The sequence below is a fragment of the Carex rostrata genome, chromosome 27 (genome assembly GCF_964058835.1).
Source record: "Carex rostrata chromosome 27, lpCarRost1.2, whole genome shotgun sequence".
NCBI classification, from domain to species: domain Eukaryota; kingdom Viridiplantae; phylum Streptophyta; class Magnoliopsida; order Poales; family Cyperaceae; genus Carex; species Carex rostrata.
The window spans coordinates 5,177,094-5,198,451 of record NC_135944.1 but is presented as its reverse complement, the minus strand read 5'-3'; the positions used below and the strand labels follow the sequence as shown (position 1 = coordinate 5,198,451).

Sequence of the window (21,358 nt, the reverse complement as noted above, 5' to 3'; positions counted from 1 at the left end):
TATGAAATCTAATTAATGTACAGCTGGCGAGTTGTGCATGTGTTGATAATGATACCCACTATCATTTGTGAGTGACATGTGTGCTACAAATTAAATATGTCAATTCTTTTCACACGCTAATGAATAAAGATAAGGTTGACTTCTATAATTAAACCAAACTTCTAAATAGCGTTTATAGCGGTGTAGCGGGGAGACAAAAAAAAAAAACTTTAGCGAATAGCGGAGCTATAGCGAAAGCTATTATAAATATCGTTTTTTTATTTCAAAAATTATATTTTATATTTCTACTAATAGTAAAAAGAGTGATGCTTCTATAGACATAAGGGCCTATTTGTAAAATGAATATATTTTTATTTTCAAAGTTCAAACAGCCGATCCGAACCGTTCATCTTGTTCTCCATATTAATATATCTTTGGAGACCAAATTTTACATTTTTCTGAATTTATTTACTATTTATTAAGATGGGTATAAAAAATATCAAATTCAGACCATTGAATTTTGTACCCATCTTAATAAATAGTAAAAAAAATTAGAAAAATGTAAAATTTGGTCTCTAAGCACATATTAATATGGAGAACAAGATGAACGGTTCGGATCGACTATTTGAACTTTAAAAATAAAAATATGTTCATTTTACAAATAGGTCCTTATGTCCATAGAAGGCTTTGCCTAGTAAAAATGTCTCATCAAGAAAAAAAATATCAAATTAATTAAGAAGTTCTAATATTATTCATATTAAACCAATACAAAGTTCAAATTGTCATTCAAAATATCCCTAATTCAAAAACTATCGATATATTTTATATTCAAAATATACCACTACCATATATTAATGCATGATACAAAATTTAATGGATATAGCGGTATAGCCCGCACATGTTCCATTGTATTGATATAGCTTAATAAAGTAAAAAAAAAAAAACCAATCTAGATATTAAGGCCCATTAAAATTGCAAAATCATGTTTTCAGAAAAAAAAAATTGCAAAATCATAACCCATGTAGCATAGCGGACCGCTATTGCCGCTACGCGCTATAGCGGACCGCTATTACCGCTATAGCGGTCGTAACTTGATTAGCGCAGTTTTAGCCCGTAGCTTAGCTTTCTGGGTCTAAAACCGCTATAGCTAGCTATTTAGAAGCTTGAATTAAACATATGAAAGTATAGGTTTATAACTTACAAATTATTTGTGTGTGTTTAAAGTCTAAATAATTGATCTGAAGCGCCCAACATGTTCTCTAAAATAAATATGATGTTTGGAAATCAAATTTTAAAATTTTTGGAATATTTTTAGAATATTAAAAAAATTATTATTTTAATATGGTTAAAAAAAATTAAAAATTCCTAAAAAAGAGTGATTTTTCAAAAATTCTAAAAGAGAGTAATATAGTGATTTTCAAAAATTCTAAAAAATAGTACAATTTTTTAAAATGTAAAATTTGATATGACTGTAGACTTTGAAAATGCAAAAAATAATTTATAAGCATATGTCATGAACACCACCATTGCAAAAACCAAGATTACGAGAGACTGTGTTTATAGTCATGATTATTTTTGTTTAGAAAAAAATGTAAGTCAAACAACTGTCTAATATTTTAGGAGAAATTTTATTCTGATTTTGGACTTGTAATTTCTCACGTGGTACAATATTTGTTTTTTGTCGCTCTAGACCAAATGCTGGTATAATAGTTAGTTGAGGAGGATTTCAATATTTCATGTCTAGTTTTTATGCTTTTTATGTCTCATGATCCTTAATTATATCTTATGTCTTCGTCTTTAAAGTTCAAATTATTGATCCAAATTACTCAATATGATATCCATATTAAAGTATGCTGGCTGGCATACCAAATTTTTCATATTCTTTTTTTTTTTTTTTTTTTACTATTCTTTAGATATGTACAAAATCATTATTTTTGAATGGTCTAGAAACAATAATTTTGTACCTATCTTAATAAACATATTTCAAAAGGTATAAAATTTGGTCTCCAAGTAAATTTTAATATGAAGATCATTTTGAGCAGTCGATAATTTGAACTTTAACAATTTAGATATAAAATGTAAGGCATAATGAGACATAAAAAGCATGAGGCATTTTGAACCATCCTCTTCGTAGTTATGATTAACTTTTAAATTTCTTCTTAATAATTCTATTTAAATCCAAGTTAATTCAACTATTAATTTATTTGACATCAAGTTAAGGAATTAAAAAAAATTAACAATGTGTGAAAGAAAAGTGTTTTGTGGGCTTAGGTCAATTGACAATTGATTGGTCCATATTTGTATTTTTCGGAAGAAGTACTTGTCATTAAATACTTCAACCTTTTCTTCTCATTTCTTTGTGGGGATGGATTTGTTTTATGAATTATTAGTAGACAAATTATCTCCTCCAATCAAAAGAAAAGGGTTCAAATGCTTACTTTAATGCTCAATCATACTTCATGTTTTTATTTTTGATTTTAAAGTTTATACAGACGATTCAACTGTTGAATGTGATATCCATATTAAAATATGTTAGGAGATTAAATTATATATCTTTTAAAAAAAATTACTATATTTTTAGATAGTGTTGTTGGATGGTCCAAAATTTTCTGTAAAACAATGATTTTGTACCTATCTAAAAAAAATAGTAAAAAAAGTTTCAAAAAATATAAAATTTAATCTCCAAGTTCATTTTAATATGAAGATCATGTTAAATGGTTTGGATCGCCTATTATTTGAACTATAAAAATAGAGATATAGACTTCGGGATTGATTCGAATTACACGAAAACAATAGAACATTTGAGCCCTTCTCTAGAAAGAATACAGTTTGGGAATTATTTTGTACGCAAGAAAATAATACACTAGAAAATAATTATTTTTGTGCACAAATTAATTTTGGTGATGATCAATTGGTTGTTTTGTACATTAATAATCCGATTTTGTTTCAGAGTATTTTTTTTTTTTTTACTCTGAGGGTCTGAGCTTTAATCACTTAAAATAGATTTTATTTTTCATGAAATTAAGATTGAAGTTTGAAATTACTCTTGATGATTTGTACTAAATTTCAAACGTAATTCTCATTGGTATTAATATTAGACAAAAATATAATATATGTGAAAATCAGCATTTAGTCTAGTGACAATTAAAATGCAATATTTTACGTGTGAAAATTACACATTTGAAATCTAAATATTTTTTTTGTAAATATTAAATAGATGAGTGGCTTAACTATCAATTTTTTTCTCTTTTTTAATAAAATAATATTAGGAACAGTAATTCCCATCAGATTTGGGCTAAGTAGGCCTTAGTTTTAAATCATCATCAAATCAAGGCTTTACCAATTATGGGCTGATTTTATAAAATTTAATTTACAAGATTTCATCTATCTTTACACAAAGTTACTCAAATTTTTTATTTTTTTTTCTCTTTAAGATATGTTCAACAATAGCTACGGTCATAATCTCGCTTTCTTAATTTCTCTCCCTTTTCATTTTTGTTCTTTAATAAAGATGTTCTGGAGCACATACTTAGACAATCTAAAAAGATACTTTCTTGCCATATTATATATATTATTGTAGCAAATTTTGAATTCGATTCGGGTCATGTTGAATATTTTAGTTTAAATATTTAAAATGATAGAATACATGGCATTACACGTAGGACTGTATATATATCGGATCTGGTTTAATCGATCAGTTTCAAACAAGGTTCTAAATAGCGATTATAGCGACATAGCGGGGAGAAAAAAAAACTATTACGAATAGAGTAGCTATAACGAAAGCTATCATACATAGCGATTTTCTCTTTTCAAATTTTATATTCTATATTTCTACTAATTATCAACATAATAAATATTAGAGAATTGATGTAACAACTAAATGACAACTAATTTAAGTCTATACTTTTTATCAATTACGTAAATAAGAAAGAAAAAAAATCTAAAAAATAACATTATTTAATAGTTCATACTTCATAGTATTACATATTATAATAAACAAAGAGCAATTAATTTTATAAGGTAAATGAAGTCAATATACATATTTAAACAGTTGATATATAATAATAATAATAATAATAATAATAATAATGATAATAATAATAATAATAATAATAATAATAATAATAATAATAATAATAATCAAAATTAGCTTTCAATTTAAACGAACGATAATAATTTTACAAATGAATACTATGCGAAGAGCAATCAAAATGAAGAATTAACATTTGAATATTTCTCGATATAGAATGAGAGAATAAATCACAAATAAAAATAGAAGCACATAGTTTGGCTTAACATACTTATCGTAGAAGACCACGTAGCATTAGAAATAAGAATAAAAGTACAGAAGTTTATATAAATTACAAAAAAAAAGTCAATGTAGCATAGCGGGTCGCATATAGCAGTAATAGCGGTCGTAGCTGAGTTAGCGCACTTTTATCTCATAGCTTAGTGTTTATGGTCCGAAAAAAGCTATAACGTAGCTATAGCGGCGCTATTTAAAATACTGGTTTCAAATCAAATCGAGAAAGTTCAGATGAAACGGTTTGGTTTTTCTGGTTAAATGAATTGATTCAGTTTATTTTTAAAATCGGTTTGATTTGGTTTAGAAATTTATAAAATTGGTTAGATCGGACCGATCAAAATTTAACGGCTCCGTTTTCGGAACAGAGAGAATTTAACATGTCCGTTATTTGTTAAGCGCTGAGAGAGTTTAATGGCTCCGTTTTCGGAACAGAGAATTTAAAGCGAAAATTTTCATGTACATTCCTCAAAAACTAAAAAATTATATATATTTCATCTAAAATTGTTAATATCATATATACCCTTATAAATTTAAAAAACTTTCCAATTTAACTTTCTATTAAAACTTATTTTAAATTTATAAAATATCTATTTTACTCTTTATTAAAAAAATATCAACTTTATAATTAATCGGTTTTTTTAGGACAAATAATTTATTTCTTTACTTCTGACATATACATACTAGTGTTATAAATAACAGTATGCATGTGGTCGTTGGACTGACAGGGTTCTGCCAAGTAATTAGTCGGGAATAATCAAGAATAATTGGCCATAATCGGAAATAATTGATTGATTAGTCGAAAAAATTCATGACGGTTTGATCACCACCAACGACTAATCGGCCTAAACGGACATTTTTTACAACACTGAAACATACTAACATTTGGGTATATGCTTATGTATGTGTCAAGAGAAATGAATCATTTGCCTTGGGATACCAACCAATTAGAAAACAGACATTTTTCTTAAACATGATACATATTTAATATTTTTTAATAAATAGTAAATAAATATTTTACAAATTTAAAATGAGTATTATAGAAAAGGCAATAAAATTGATACAATTGTGAGTTTTTGTAAGAAGGGCAAATATGATAGTTTGAACATTTAATTGGGGATTTGCAATTTAAATATTTTGAGGGGTTTATATCAATGAAATTTCCCAAAAAGGAAACAGTCCTTTCCCCCCCTTTCCTCTCTCTCTATTTCTTCTCACCCCAAAAAGGGTAACAGCCATTTCTTGAAATTTGTAAAACCCAAAATGCTGTTTAAGGCAGGTTGATGAAATGAGAAATCATTCAGTTTCAGTGCTCTTTTTGTTGAGATAATGTAAGTTTTATTTTGATTTTTATCATGGTAAACAAGCATTATATTATTCTAGTATGGCAAATTTCAACAAATTAGTTTGTTCACTGAAGTTTAGGGTTTAGGGTTTTCAAATTTCAGAAAATTTTGGGGTTTTAAATTTCAACAGTGGTCAGGTTTTGGATTAGAGAAACCTCCTATTATTTTTTTTACCTAAAATTATATGAACAAATACCTCAATCAACTATAAATTTGGATAGGAACTTTATACATCTAATTATTTTTTTATTTTACTATTTTTTATTCACTGTTATTACAGAGACATTATCAAAGAAAGTCATGTAATTTTTCTTTCACTATTTTGGGTTCTTGCCTGGTAAATTAAACGAGCATTATATTATTCTGGTAAGGTAAATCTTGAATCTGAGTTTGGCATTAGGTCTAATATTATAATTAATTATGACAAGCTCATTTTAGGGTTTTCAAATTTCAACAAATTTAGGGGTTCAAAATTTCAAAAGCATACATCTATTTTTTTTCTCTTTTACTATTATCACTATTGTTAACTCACTATTGTTATCTCTTTTGATTCTCCAATTGAAACAAAAAAAGGAGAAATTGAAAGGTGAAAAGATGAAAGGAATTATGCGTATGTGGTGGGTCCCACTCGTACCAGTCTCCTACTATTCTTCATACAAATTAACTGAAATCCCACCAGGTCATAACCCGTTTGATTCGCTCACATACATACTAACTCGAATACCTCAGAAGGTGTAATTCTTATATATCCTTTTTATTTTTATTCTCTATATATCTCACTGCAATTATAAGAAAATCCTCAATCTGACTTACTGTATGTATCGTACCAGTATATGACAAACATTGCATTTACTGACGACAATGTTTCCAAAGTTTTAGTTTTAGTTTTTTTTTTTATGGAACTGAAGAAGTGTAATTTAGTGATTCAGGGTTTTTGTTAAGCGTTTCAGTTAATAACAGTAACTGCAACCATTATACCAGCAGTTCAATAGGTTTCTGATAATCTATCAGCCAATTAAATCATGAACTGGGGAGCATCTGATTTGTGTTAAGATGCCCGGTCAGAGCCGTCCGCTTTGAAATGCTGGTAAAAGGCCTGCTTTACTGCTTTTTTTTTTTGAGAAAGAAAGACTGAGTACAGTAGTTACAGCCGGAGTTTATATTACTATCATTGTTTTTACAACTATTTCTTTTACTCTTAACTCTAACTAACTGAGAACTGAGTTAATTTTTTTGAGAAGAAAGACCAAGTTGAAGACTGTTTTTAACTTTTTCGATGTTTTTCATGTATAACAGGTAAGAGAAGAGCAATTCAAGACTGGTCATTTATATAGTGAATTCATAAGACTCAAACGTGGCAGGAAATCTGACGTAGCGGGGGAGCTACAAACTTCTATAGTGCGATATCAAGAGAAGTCTCCAAATCAGCTTTTTAACCGAAGAAAACTTCGGGTAAAATGTTTTGTTTGAATGTTAAATTGTGATATGTGCTTCATTGTTTCTCTAATGTTGTGTTCTTTTTACTTAAAATTAAGAGGGAATTTCATGTATCCTCCTCAAAAGCTTCAAAATTATGTATTTCTCCTTCTAAAGTTCATAATATCATATTTACCCTTCTAAATTTCAAAAATTCAAAAATTTACTCATTTTATTGTCTTTTCTATTAAAACACATTTTAAATTTATAAAGTATCCATTTTACTCTTGATTAAACAATAAAAAATGTATTATGTATACAAAAAATATCAGTCTTCTAATTGGTCGGTTTTGCTTGTGTAATCATCAGAAGTAGAGAATGACTCATTTGCCCTCAGAAACCAACCAATTAGAAGACTTACATTTTTTTGAACATCCTACATATTTTTTATTTTTAAATTGAAGGGTAAAATGGGTACTTTATAATTTAAAATGTGTTTTAGTAAAAAAGACAATAAAATGGTAAAAAAGTTTGTTCGAATGTTAATTGTTATTTTGCATTTCATTGTTTCTCTAATGTTATCTTGTGCTCTTGTTATAGAAAATTAATACATATAAAATGCTCATACATATATATATTTATGTCTCATGCAGGTGGATCTGGTTGGGGTAATGCATTTAGGAGACAAACGGTATCCCTATATACCCTTTCTTCTTACAATAATTTTCCAAGAAAAAATAAAAAGAAATATTGCATGTTTATAATGCAATTCCTGGCTGATTGTTTTAGGATTAGGGTTAAAATCGTGCCCCAATCATGCTTCATATCCATATCTCTGTTTTAAAAGTCCAAACAGTTGATCTGAACCATCAAATGTTCTCCATATTAAAATGTGTTAGGAACCCAAATTTTATATTTTTTGGACATTTTTTACTAATTTTTTTTAAATAGGTACAAACTTAACTGTTTTGGAATGGTCCAAAAAACAGTAATTTTAACTGTACTCTTATTTTAGGTACAACCAGGCAATAAATATGAAATATTCTTATAATAATATTGTCTATTATGGAAAATTAAATATTTTTAGGTACTATCAGGAAATACAGCATCGGCTTAGGATGTATGATTGTGTCCTTTACCAGGGGCTATATGTAAATAGTGCTGATGTTACAGAAGCTACTGCTGCTAAAGAACAGGTAAATTCGCACCAGAAAGAGGCAGATAAATATGGGTTGGTTCGTCAGAACAGTGTCCTTTTTAAGGGGCAAAATTGGAAAAATGCAGATCTTACATGCAAGACTTATTTACAGCTGGAGGTAAATGAATCCGAAATACAAAACAAAATGCTTTTACTTTTCTAAGAAGTTAACATTTTTAATTTTTGGATGCAAATTTCAGAAGTGATTGCATTATATAAGAAAGCATTTTCAATGCCTATTTAGATACACCTGACAGTATTAATATAGAATGGGTTGCTTTAAGATTTGTGCTGAATGGTTCAGATTTTGTAAGGATCAACTCAAAATTTGAGAATCTCAGGGAATGCGAATTCAAATTATAAGAGGAGACCTATTTATATTTAGGGGGCAGAACTAATATAAAATGGGTTGCTTTAAAATTCGTGCTGAACAGTTCAGATTTTGTAAGGATCAACTCAAAATTTGATATATCTCAGCGGAAGTGAATTCATTTATAAAAAGGGTCTCCTCTCTCCCTATGAAATATATCCATGTATAAATTTGGTTCATACTAAAACCTCTTGTTTAGAAGGATTTGTTGTTTAAACATGAATTTTTGCAGGAAGAAAGACTGAATAGGTGGTGGAAGGAGTATGAAAAAAATCAAGAAGGGAGAAAAATCATACGAATTACACAAATTGTGCTTGCCCGTTTGAAACGTATGTTAACAGTATGTTCCTTGTGCTTACCACTGCCGGCATTTGTGCCACTTGTCACATACCTCACTTGCTCACGTGATGCTCCAAATTGTCATGATATAGACCAACTAGAAGAGATATTTAAATTAGGGTTTCTACACTACTATGTCGAGGATTCTAACTTCTCTGACGTGTACAAAATGGTGTACAAGTGAGTATTGATATGATATTTATTTTTCTTTTTTCATATATAGCCCCAAATTGTAACTCACACTGTAGGTAGGGGTGTGTAAGGTTTTCTTTTATGTTAGCTTATCGGGTACGGGTACGGGTAAGGGTGTGAGTAAAGACTATTTCGTACATGTTACCTCAAACGGTAATATGATGTAGCTTATTGGTATGGGTAAGGGTATGATGCATGATATGATATAGTTTTATTTGTGGCCCATATATATATTCTGTGTGGCATTATACCTAACTAGTATTGTATTCGATAAGACAGGTGGTTAAAGTTTTATTTTATTTTATTTTATGTTAACTTATCTAGTACCGGTAAGAGTAATTTTTTTGTTAACTCAAAGGGTACGGGTATGGAAATACTTGCACCCGACCCGAACCAACACTTTCAAATAATTCTCTTAAAAATCTTGTAGATACGATGTCGACTATGAAGGCGATTCTGATTTTACCAGCAAAGCAGTACTAATAAGGGAGAGAAACAAATTTGCCATGAAGGTGCTAAAGGCGACAATTGCCGAAGGTAAAACGTCTATTGCTATATTGTATGGTCCTGGTAACATGGCGGATTTTCACAAAAGACTTGTCCAAGAGCTTGATATGGTACCGGCCTCGGTGTCGTGGTACACGGCATGGTCGATCAAAGAAGGACCCAAAAGCAAATTCATTCATCCCTTTTTAGAAAAGTTTCAAATAGAGAATAGGACCATCATTTTAGGCACTCTTATTTTTGCTTTACTTGTTGGGGATCTTTGGGCATGGAGAAGGTTTGGATTTTATTATTGGTTTGTTTCTTGGATCTTTAGATTTGGATTTTATTTCTGTAATGATTGGACAATTAATTGCAGCATTTTATTTCGTTAGAATAGGGAAGAAATTTGAAGAATTGGGGATTGTTTGATTTCCTTTTTTTTTTCTATTTTGTAGTGTGCTTGAACATGCATTTCTGGTAAATTATTCTCAAATTTTATCAATTAGTTATACAGTAAATCTATTTATGATAATTAAAAAGGAATGCATCAATTGTTGTACATATATATTATTTAAATGCACTTACATCATGTTGCATAATTTTATTGGTGCTTTTTATTAATTGAAAATAATTTCAAGTTTCCAATCATAAAAATTGACAAATATTTTCTAAAAATATTATATAAGTTGTTGCATAATTAATTATTTATTCTTAGTCAAAATTTACATCAACTATTTTACAAATTGATACTGTGATGATGAATTTAAAACTCAATTTAACTTGTTTATTTTTTAATTTTTTTGGAGGCAATGGAGCATCAAGTTCCTACTCCAAAGAACAATCATTTGGAATTTTTGTTCAAATAAATTCCAAAGCCCAAAATTGAATTATTTTGAAGGCATCCAACAATTAATAAATTTACCATAATACAATCACAGTAATACATGTTTGATTTTTTGCTACTAAAATGCTCTTCAAGATTTGATTCGCATCACCAAAGTAATTAGTAACCTTACCAAGCTCTATTAATTTCACAAGCATTATGATAAGATAAATTAACTTAATGTTCAAACTTACAAACTTATATATACCCTTGATTATTAATTAATTCATTATTTAATTAGTGCCCAACACCGATACCACCACCGGCACCGGCACCTTTACCGGACCCACCATTGCTTCCGCCACCTCCACCTTGGCCTCCGCCACCACCACTTGATCCTCCAGCTGAACCCTGGCCGCCACCCTGACCTCCACCGCTACTACCACTAGCGCCTCCACAACCCCGACCCTGCCCAACTGCATCTCCGGCACTACCAACTCCGCTTCCACATCCCGATGCACTTCCACCGCTTCCTCCAACTCCACCACCGCCTCCCCCGCCACCTCCTGTACTAACATCTATGCCACCTCTTCCTATGTGCACGCCTACTCCTTCACCTCCACCCCCTCCAACATTTATAGAGCCATGTCCTGCGCTTATACCGCCACCGCCACCTACACCAGCTCCTACATCGACACCACCTCTTCCTACATGAATACCGACTCCTACGCCGACACCACCTCCCGCACTAGCTCCACCGGCACGTGAAGTTCCAACTCCACCTCCACCACCTCCACCAAAACCTATAGAAAAATCTGATTGATTAAGGTTTCCATTCGCCCCGACAGGTTCACTCGGTTGAACCGGCACTACCTTTGTTGTGTTGACATGGTTTCTTTCCTTGATGGAGAGATCTCTTGCATTACAAGTTGAAATGCATAGGAACACATTTGTTACTATAAGTAAACAAATAAAAGTAGTGGTTGCCATGCATATATAATTTTATGTGTGTGTGTTTTTTTGTTGGGCAAATGATTGCATGTAATTATGATATGGTGTTCTATAGTAAGAGATGTCTATAAATAAGATAGTTTGGTAGTGCAAAAGATAAGGGACAGTTACATATGAAAACCGGTATATCTAGTGTGATCAGGGTACAAGGCTTTTAGAAATGGAGAAGCAAACTTTTACTATACCTTTTACTTGAGAAAAATGTTGCATGTTTCCTTTCTACTTTAATAATTTCAGTGTGCTTTTCCTTTCCAAATGGCTGGAGAAAAAGAATCTCTCGTAATGCGCATAATTGCACCTATACACTAATTAAGGAACTAATTAAGTTGTTTTATAGGAGAAATATAAGATTAATTTCATTAATTAAAGAATAACAAACTTTTATTGCATTTACAAATTAATGCATAAATAATATCTGAGTGTGACTTAAATTGTATAGTTTCTAGAATGTTGTTTTACTATTTTTTAGATAGGTGGAAAAACACTTAATTTGAATAGTTTGAGCCATTCAAAACAGTAACTTTGTACCTATTTATTATAATAATATTAAAAAAATGTAAAATTTGCTCTTCAAGTACATTTTCATCTGAAAATCATATTTAACAGTTCGGATCAACTGTTTGAATTTTAAAAATAACTAAATTTTTAAGATTTATAAGCAAAAATTAAAGACTTAATTAAGGTGGTGTAAAAAGAATAAAATCTATCTAAAAGGGTCCAATCTGGACCGAATATATTGGCTGTAAAGTAGAACGGGGTCTTTGATTGGGACGATTATCAGCTTAATTTTAGGTTGATGCTACTTTCTACATCAAATTTCTACGATTATTTACTCAATGTTTGTCAACACTAGAGTGAAAAAACCGTGTCGTTCCGTGATTAACATGCTCTGACTTTGGTTTTCGTACCATAACGTGTCATGATCAAGTCAATTTTTCACGTATCGTGATCAAAATGTGTCGCGACTGATCATATTTGTCACGATCGCGTTTAACTATTTCTTTCATAATTTATGTTAATTTATTTAAGATTCACCATTTGATCAAAATTCTTAATTATACGTAATTTACATGATCACGTGTTGTGCTATGACCAAATTTTTCGCATGACGTGTTGTACTGTATTAAATTAAAAAAAATGTTACGACACGCAAATAATCACAGCACAGTTATGTGACATAGTCGGTTCCGTTGTGACATTTTTCTCACTCAAGTCAGTACTCATTAGCACAGTGACAATATTCGCGTTCTATTCGCAAATAGAACATTTTTTTGGATTTCTGAACCAAACAACGAATAGAACGTTTGACCGAACTTTTACTGAATAATTTGCCACTAAAACACGAATAAAACAAATTTTACGAATAAAATGCATAAAAAACGCAAAAAAACACAGTTCCTCTCCAGTTGTTGTAGCACCAAAAATGGCTTCTTACCTCTTATTGCTCCTCCGCATAGTAACACAGTTCGTGAATTATTCGCGAATAATTCAGATTTGAACATCCTACGAATCAATTCTCGTTTTTATCGGTAATTCGCGAATTAAACGATTGATACGCGAATTATTCCCGTATAAATCGCGTTTTATTCGAAACATTCGACTCCCTCCCGTTTTATTCAAACCTCCAAACTTTTTTTCTTTTGTAAAAACTATCCTTTGGGGTTAAGTAATATAACAGAATTGCCATTGCTTTTTGAAGTTAACCATGTGCGCCTGAGAATCTGTCACTCTTCATGTCAGATGAGAAGGTAATTTTTTTTTTATTAGTCATGTCTTTAAGATTTTCTCTATAAACTTACAATGTAGCCATTTGTATCAGCATTCACTAAACATTTTTTTTTACTTCTTTATTGTACCGAATTATTTCCGAATTATACCCGAATTATACTCGAATCACGAATTTTTAACCCCGCCGAACCAAATCCGAACTATTCATTTGTCACTATGCTCCTCCGAGCAACACCCTGTCCGCATGCACTATTTTCCCCTATTACAAAGCCCCTTCTTTGCGAACCAAAAAAATCAACTTCCTTCTTTAATAGTTTGTTGATTTATCGTCCTTTTTCTTTACTAAATGGACAGAAAAATAATCACTACCTCCCTTTGCGATTCCAATTTGAGCGAAGGAAAAACGCCTAATTTTTTTTTTTTTTGGTCCGACCTGCCGAACCTATTTCTTCAGAGAAGATACTTTTGACTAAAATATTGCTGCGCTGACAGCTTTTAGTTTTTTAGTAGAAAACCGCAAAGGGAGACCTCTAGTTCTGTTGACAACTTTTATTCTATTAATCTAATTTAATTGACCTCTAGTTTCTGTTTATGAAAAGTTGAAAACCAGACACTGGTATTTACAAATTATAAGAAGATGGCTAAAGTTACAAAAAAAAAAAAATGGTTTTTTTTTTTGTGTGTTTTTTCTCTTTCTTTTGTGGACCAAATTATTTCTAAATTATATTCGAATTATTTTCGAATTACGAATTAATAATTTATTTATCACTATGCTCATTAGTATCAATTTCTGTAATGCCACGTGGTAGTGCAAGTGAAAGTTAGTAGGTGTGGATAGCAATTGTATATTGAAGTTAAACAGGCAGCAAATATGAATGCGGTTTTGCTTTAGTTTGCTTTTATTCTTGATTAAATCTGATCCACTCAATGTGGTAAGTACTTCTCACTTTTTTTTTTTAATCAACACTTTGTTATGCATCTTTCAATTACAGCAAAAGAAGTGATATTTATTAGATTCATTTCCTGTTATTCATTTCATATGAAGCAAGAACTAAATATATATAATGAATAATAATATAATATGGGTTGAGCAGGTTCAAATTTCTCGTGTCTTTCATATTTTTAGCACTGTTTATTAAAGTTCAAACAGTTGATCCGAATTATTCAACGTGATCTCTGTATTAAAATGTACTCGGACATCAAATTTTACATTTTTTTTAAATAAGTAGAAAACCACTGTTTTTTGATTGCTCCATAATTTCTACAAAATATTGATTTTGTATCTATCTAAAAAATAATAATTTTTTTCCCAAAAATATAAAATTTGTCACCAAGCAATTTTAATTTGATGATCATGTTAAACGGTTTGAATTTCAAAGAGAAGATAAAGCCATGAGGCATTTGAACCCCTATTCAATATTATGCCCCATCAAAAGACCTTAATTCGTAAATAGCATTAATTAGTCTAATCATTTTTTGGTAGACTAATTAGTCTAATCTTGCACACTCATTTTAGATTGAATGGTTCAGATATAAATTTAAAAAACCTACTTTTCATGAAATGAGCCGAAATTTGTATTTAATATTTGAAAAAAAAACCCTAAAAAACCAGGTTTTGTAGGAAATTCCAAAAATATTAATTCAATATGGGCTCCATTTTTGGGGAAGGAGGGGGATTTAATTGGAGGCTTCCCAAGAATTCAAAAATGCACTGTAATATATTAATATTTAGATTTTTGGGGATCTCCAATTCAATCTGTGCCCCTCCAAGAATGGAGTCGCAAATTGAATTGAAGACCCTGATATTTTTTCTAATTCACCAATTTCAGAGATGTTTTATTTATTTATTAAATGGTATTAATAAAAATTTCGGTGAAACGAGGGATCGATGAGGAGTAAAAATGTAAAACGGTTAAGGCATATGAAATAATAAGAACATAGTAATAAAATTTGCTTCAACATTTTTCAGAACAGATAGACGAATTAAACATATTTTCTAACTTCTAGCAGATTATTCACAGATGATTCATGAATTATTTTCAAATAATTCACAATTTTTTTAATTTTTTTCTAAGAACTTCGAAATTATAATATACCTAAAATATACATTAATATTGTTTATACGTGATTTTTTTATATATAGTTTAAAGTAAAACGTTATGAAAACTGTAAAATTAATTAATTTCATTTTGAGTAAATTTTATATAATTAATGCTCAATGTGCGTTTGAACCCGTTGATTAAATATCCAAATTAGTTAATCCAATAAATAATTAAGATGTTCATTGTTTAGTGGAAATTATACACCGTTCGTTCACTATAATAGAATTCAAATCGCTTTTATTTATTTATTTATCAGATTCATGTTTTTGTGAATTTGTGACTGTAGGTGTTTATTAGTTCAGTTCGGTTAAATTAAAATAAAATAGGTAATCAATTATACAGTTTGAAAAAAATTGACTGAACTGATTAAGATCTCCAATTCTAATAATTTCAAATTATTTTCAAATTATATCCGAATTATTGTTGAATTACAAATTTTTGACTCCGTTAAACTGAATCCAAATTATTTATTTGTCACTATGATTCCATCAAATGACACTTATACTCGCTTACTACCTATCTTTGCAAGATCCATCCTACGTGTAAGATCAAACAGTCAACTGCTACTGCTGAGCTCCAACCGTTACAGTTGAAATTCGTGATGTTTGAATCATAGTGATACAACTCGCAATAAATTCGCGAATAATTCATATATATTTTTTTTAACGTTTCTGAGCGAACACCAAATAAAATGTTAAAAAATGTATAATATATTTTATTCACGAATAAAACGTAAAGCACGAATTATTTGTGAATAAAACACGAAAAAAGCGTGAATTTTTTTTTGGTTACTTGTGGTACCAAATTATTTTCAAATTACAAATTTTTGACTCTGTCGAATCAAATCCAAACTATTCCTTTGTTGCTAGTTTGGATTGCTAGCTGCTTGGAGATGATCGGACTATTTATCTTCTAACATTCGAACCTATTTCACCTCAAATCATCCTCGGTATCCATTGCAATTGGAGAGAATCCAAAGTCCAAACGCTCTGCTCAATATGACATTAGTATTCCCTCAAGTAACTCAAATTTTGATTTAGATCTGGACCGTCCAATCTGCTCTGGCAGGAAAAGCCATCCCGTGACTCGAGTAGAAGTGTTTTGGTTGAGGAGTCAGGTAACTCAAATTTTAAGATTACATCAGAACCGTCCGATCTGCTTTGGCACGAATATTAAAGTTGTTCGTGACTCGAGTAGAAGGGTTTTGAGAGTGTGTACTTCAGGGGATAGCGCGGGGCTAGTAATATTTTAGATTTGATATTCGTGCAGAACGTATTTAACGGTTGAGATTTATTAAAAAGTCACGCAAAATATGAGATATCTCAGAGGATGCGAATTCGGGTTATGATTGAGTAGTCCAGTCCCTTAAGTAACTCAAATTTTACTTTTCATCCTAACCATCCAATCTACTCAGGATTGGCCCGGATTCTGATCTGACGGTGTATATATAATCTCAAATTTTAAGTTACTACAGGGCAACGTGATTCCTCAACCAAAACCCTTCTCCTCAATTCCCAGCCCCCAACAAAACCTCTCTCCACCGCCTCCGCCACCACCTCTCTCTCTCAACGAAAGAACCTCTCTTTCTCTTTCTTCTCTCCGTCTAACCATGGCGGACGTAGTACAGCTCCGATTGGAGCGGATGGCGGAGGAGCTAGAAGACCTTTCAAAACGAGGTCTCTTTTCCCGCGCCGAGCTGGATTCCATAGTACGTAACAGGAGAGAATTCGAGTTTCGGCTCAAGCGACCTTCTCCTCTCAAATCCGATATCTTGGCGTACATAGACTACGAACTGAACCTCGATTCGTTGAGGCAGTTGCGAAGGAGGAAGATTTTAGGTCAGATGAAGAGGAATAAGAAGAGGAATCGGAAGTGGAAGAAGTCGATTAGTGACTGGGCTGGGGTTAAGAGGATTTTAGGGGTGTTTAAAATGGGTACGTTGAGGTTTAAGGGAGATTTGGAGTTGTGGTTTAGGTATTTGGAGTTTTGTAGAGAGAGAAAGGATGGAAGGATGAAAGAGGTTAGTCATTTTTTTTCTGGTTTTTATTAATTCTTCTATAATTTGATGCTTTCTATGTTGACTGTACCGGTTTACTGGTACAGATCAAGCAATTGGTTTACTGTACCAGTTTACTGGTACATTCTTAGTTTCATGGTGAAATGAAACGAGCACAAGTGCTTTTTATATATAAAAAACTGATGCTTGCTTGGTTGACAGTACCAGTTTACTAGTTTACTGGTACATTCTCAGTTTCTGGTTGCAATTTAAATTTGATGCTTGCTTGGATGGCTGTACTGTTTTACTGGTACAGTTGAAGCGATTGGTTTACTGGTAGCATGAATTTCATTGGTTTTTCAGTTTAGATGCAGGGGTAGAAATGCCATTTCTATAACAAACATTTAGTATATTATACATTCTCAGTTCATGTTGAAATGAAAGGGGTAAAAGGGAATTTTGTTAAAAAAAATTGATGCATGGTTGCTTAAAGTTCACTTCTTTGCTATGAAATTATGTCTGTTTGACATGAAGTAGTAAATTTTTACTTAACTTGGGTTTGATTTTTTGTGTCTATGATAAAAAAATATACTGTTTCCGCTTGCAAAACATATGAAGTAGTACTTTTTTCAAGTGTAGCAAAATGCTGATTATCATTTGCCCCATTCAAATTAAAGGATTATTCCCTATAATACCGGTATTGGTACCACTTGTTTGGTACCGTACCAGAAAATGTTTTTGTTTCAATAAAAGATAATTCTATTTATGCTAACCCTTTTATATTTTACTATTGTTTAGGCACTAGCTCAAGCAATCAGATACCACCCAAAGGTACCTGGTCTCTGGATTTATGCGGCAGCATGGGAGTTTGATCACAACCTAAATGCAGAGGCGGCACGTGCACTGATGCAATCGGGTATCAGATCATGCCCCAAATCTGAAGATTTGTGGATTGAGTACCTTCGCATGGAACTCACATATCTCAACAAACTCAGGGTTAGAAAACAAACCCTAGGCGAGATCGTACCGACTGGTACCGATAAATGGAAAGATGAAAACAAAGATTCATTCATGGCTTTGAATGAAAAGAGCGATGGAAACTCATCTCAGGATGCCTTTTGGAAAAAGGGGCTGTTGATGCTTCGGGTTATATATCGAGGGGCAGTTGAGGCGGTACCAGAAAGTTTTGAACTGAGAAAAAAATTTTTGGAGATTTTGGATGCGGCCAACTTGGGAGATACGAATCAGTTAAAAGAAGAGGTGATGGATGATTTGAGAAGGGATTTTTCAAAGGAGGAGGGGTTTTGGAATTGGTTTGCCCGTGTGCAAATTGGAGATGTTAAGGATTTGGAAGGGTTGAGTAAAGACGAGGCTGTTTCTAAGATAAACAAGGCTGTTGAGGTGAGACTAACATTTTTTTATGAAATGTATCATATTTGTACTACTGTGATGCTATACTGGTACAGTAGTGTATATATCACTGAGATAATTAAATAGCATTTTCTAAGATAATCATGAAATTATTATGAACTATATCAAACTTGTACTACTATGATGCCATACAGGTACAGTAGTGTATATACCACTGAGATAATTAAATAGCATTTACTGGTACTGGTATGATACCATACTGTACAGTAGTATATATACCACAGAGATAATTAAATAGCATTTACTGGTACTACTATGATGCCATACTGGTACAGTAGTGTATATACCACTGAGATAATTACATAGCATTCACTGGTACTACTATGATGCCGTACTGGTACAGTAGTGTATATACCACTGAGGTAATCAAATGGCATTTAGTGGTACTACTATGATGCTATACTGGTATGGTAGTGTATATACTACTGAGATAATTAAATAGCATTTACTGCTACTGGTACAGTAGTGTATATATACCACTGATATAATTAAATAGCATTTACTGGTACTGGTACAGTAGTGTATATATACGACTGAGATAATTAAATAGCATCACAGAAAGTACCTGCTACTTTGATGTCATGTCAGGTGTTATAATTAGCATGTACTTTAATCATTCAAATTCTGATTTAACCAAATGAGAAAATAATCAATTTTCATTAAATACATTTTGTTTAGGTTTATGGAGAGGCCATTGAAACCTTGCCAACTGAGAGAATGTTCTCTTTCTACGCACAATTCTGGCACGATATATTACACGAATCCGGCCTCGATGAAATTGAAATTGATTTTTCTGCGTCTCTACTCAATGTGTATCAAAAAGCAGAGTTAGCTGAGTGCTTAACTGAGAAACTTGCATGCGATTATATTAAATCTCATGTTCAAATTGGCAAATTGGAGGAGGCAAGAGAACTCGCAGAGAGGCTGTGCAGTGGGGCCCACTTTTCAGTGTCCGGTGAAATATGGGTTTTGAGGGTCTCAGTTGAGTTAAAATTGGTCTCCATGGGAGAGGAGAAATTGGAATCTATTTTTTGCCTCGTAAAGCGTGCAGCTGAGAACGTTCCGGTATCTGAAGCTGAGGATTTGTGGCTATTGGTAAGTGTCTGTGTGTATTATGTGTCAAGTTAGAGATTTTTTTTTTTAACTGATAGTTCTTTGCTTTTCAGGCTTTGAAGATTTTTTCAAATGACAAGGGCTATTTTGACAAATTGGTGAAATTGGCCATATTTGCTATTGCAAAATCAAGTGGTGGTGGGGCCACTGTTGCTCGTGCTATTATCAGTTCAGTTCTCCAAAAGGAAGGCATTAAACATGCAAGAGATATGTATAAGAGGTATCGATAATCATTCTATAAAGTTTACACTTAAATGTTGAGTTTAAATCCAAACCGTCCGATCTGCTTTAGCACGGATATTGAAGGAGCCTGTGCATTCCATCTCAACATGATTTCCATATCAAAATGTGTACTTAGTAAATAAAAAATTAGTAAAGAAATTATGAAAAATATAAAATTTGGTCTCCAAGTATATACTTTCATATAGAAATCATGTTGAACGGTTCAGATCGAATGGTTGAACTTTGAAATTGAATATATTGATTCATAGTACGAACTAATATGTGCTATGCATAGTACCATAACCTCACTTTTTAAATCTTATTCTTTCAGATTTATTTCTTTGCCTCGTCCGAGTCTAGACTTATTCAAGTTTTGCATAGAGCTTGAGTTCAACCTTGCATTCCTTGGAAATGACAAAAATGCCCTTGCTAATGTACGCAAGCTGTATGAATCAGCTCTAGGTTTCTATTCACAGGATAAGGAGCTCTGGAGAGATTATTATTTGATGGAAACGAAGGTTCGTTTTATATATATAATGCTACAATAGATATAACTTGTATTTTTTTTACAATTAAATTTCAGAATTCAAAAGAGTTAATGCTCAATATATTCGTAAACGGATGAGAATTTTGAACTTTAATTTTGATTTTTTTTGTTCTTTTGAAATTGTTTAATGATAGGTGGGGACTTCTGAAACGACGAATGCTGTGTACTGGCGCGCCAGAAAGACACTGAAAACCGACCTCAATTCTACATGACACAGATCAAATATAACTATTTATCATCTGTGATGTAACAGTTTTGAATTATTTATTGCTAAATTTTGATTATTTTTGTTCCCCTTTTTGTAGTCATCCCAAATCATGTCTTAATTTGTTGTAACAATTTATTTCTATTTTCGTGAAAATTTTGTTCCCTGGTGGGTGTTTGCTGTTTGATTTTGAAATATTCTTCTTTTTAGGTATAATATTAGCATCAGAATTATTCAATTATGTATGACTATCGTACTATGCATAGCGTAGATTAGTCTGTACTATTGATCCATAACATTGTTTTTAGAATTCAAGTAGTCAATCTGTGCCGCTTAACATGATTTTCATATGAAAATGAACTTGGAAATCAAATTTTATATTTTTTTTGAATTTTTTTGCTATATTTTTTTAAATAGATAGAAAATCATAATTTTTGGATGGTTCAAAAGTCAAAATTCTTCAGAGAGCTCTAAAAAATTAAGTACATTTCTCACGGATCAGCACAAAGAAAGAACCACAAAAAATCTATGCTAAAGTCTTTTCTGCACGT

General features: G+C 31.6%; 2 protein-coding genes across 2 annotated transcripts; both read left to right on the top strand.

The window, feature by feature from the left end:
• The first annotated feature begins 5,495 nt into the window (after positions 1-5,495).
• Positions 5,496-10,131, top strand: LOC144545110 (uncharacterized). The gene is made up of 7 exons (XM_078293692.1): positions 5,496-5,617; positions 6,202-6,360; positions 6,925-7,080; positions 7,698-7,735; positions 8,132-8,360; positions 8,845-9,131; positions 9,574-10,131. The coding sequence occupies exons 2-7, from the start codon at positions 6,223-6,225 to the stop codon at positions 10,019-10,021; spliced, it is 1,296 nt and encodes a 431-aa protein (XP_078149818.1). The 5' UTR covers positions 5,496-5,617; positions 6,202-6,222; the 3' UTR covers positions 10,022-10,131.
• A 6,658-nt stretch (positions 10,132-16,789) lies between these two features.
• On the top strand, positions 16,790-20,975 carry LOC144545123 (U3 small nucleolar RNA-associated-like protein). Its single transcript, XM_078293702.1, has 6 exons — positions 16,790-17,313; positions 18,088-18,690; positions 19,399-19,815; positions 19,887-20,053; positions 20,387-20,573; positions 20,737-20,975. Exons 1-6 carry the CDS (start codon positions 16,903-16,905, stop codon positions 20,812-20,814), a joined length of 1,863 nt encoding a protein of 620 aa, XP_078149828.1. The 5' UTR covers positions 16,790-16,902; the 3' UTR covers positions 20,815-20,975.
• Positions 20,976-21,358: the final 383 nt, after the last annotated feature.

Excerpts from the sequence above, each read along its gene's own strand:
- LOC144545123 (XM_078293702.1), top strand. The coding sequence starts at position 16,903 with ATGGCGGACGTAGTACAGCTCCGATTGGAGCGGATGGCGGAGGAGCTA. Across the intron at positions 19,816-19,886 it reads CTGAGGATTTGTGGCTATTG|GCTTTGAAGATTTTTTCAAA; the intron begins GTAAGTGTCTGT and ends TTTGCTTTTCAG. Across the intron at positions 20,574-20,736 it reads ATTATTTGATGGAAACGAAG|GTGGGGACTTCTGAAACGAC; the intron begins GTTCGTTTTATA and ends GTTTAATGATAG.
- LOC144545110 (XM_078293692.1), top strand. The coding sequence starts at position 6,223 with ATGAAAGGAATTATGCGTATGTGGTGGGTCCCACTCGTACCAGTCTCC. Across the intron at positions 6,361-6,924 it reads TAACTCGAATACCTCAGAAG|GTAAGAGAAGAGCAATTCAA; the intron begins GTGTAATTCTTA and ends CATGTATAACAG. Across the intron at positions 9,132-9,573 it reads GTGTACAAAATGGTGTACAA|ATACGATGTCGACTATGAAG; the intron begins GTGAGTATTGAT and ends AAAATCTTGTAG.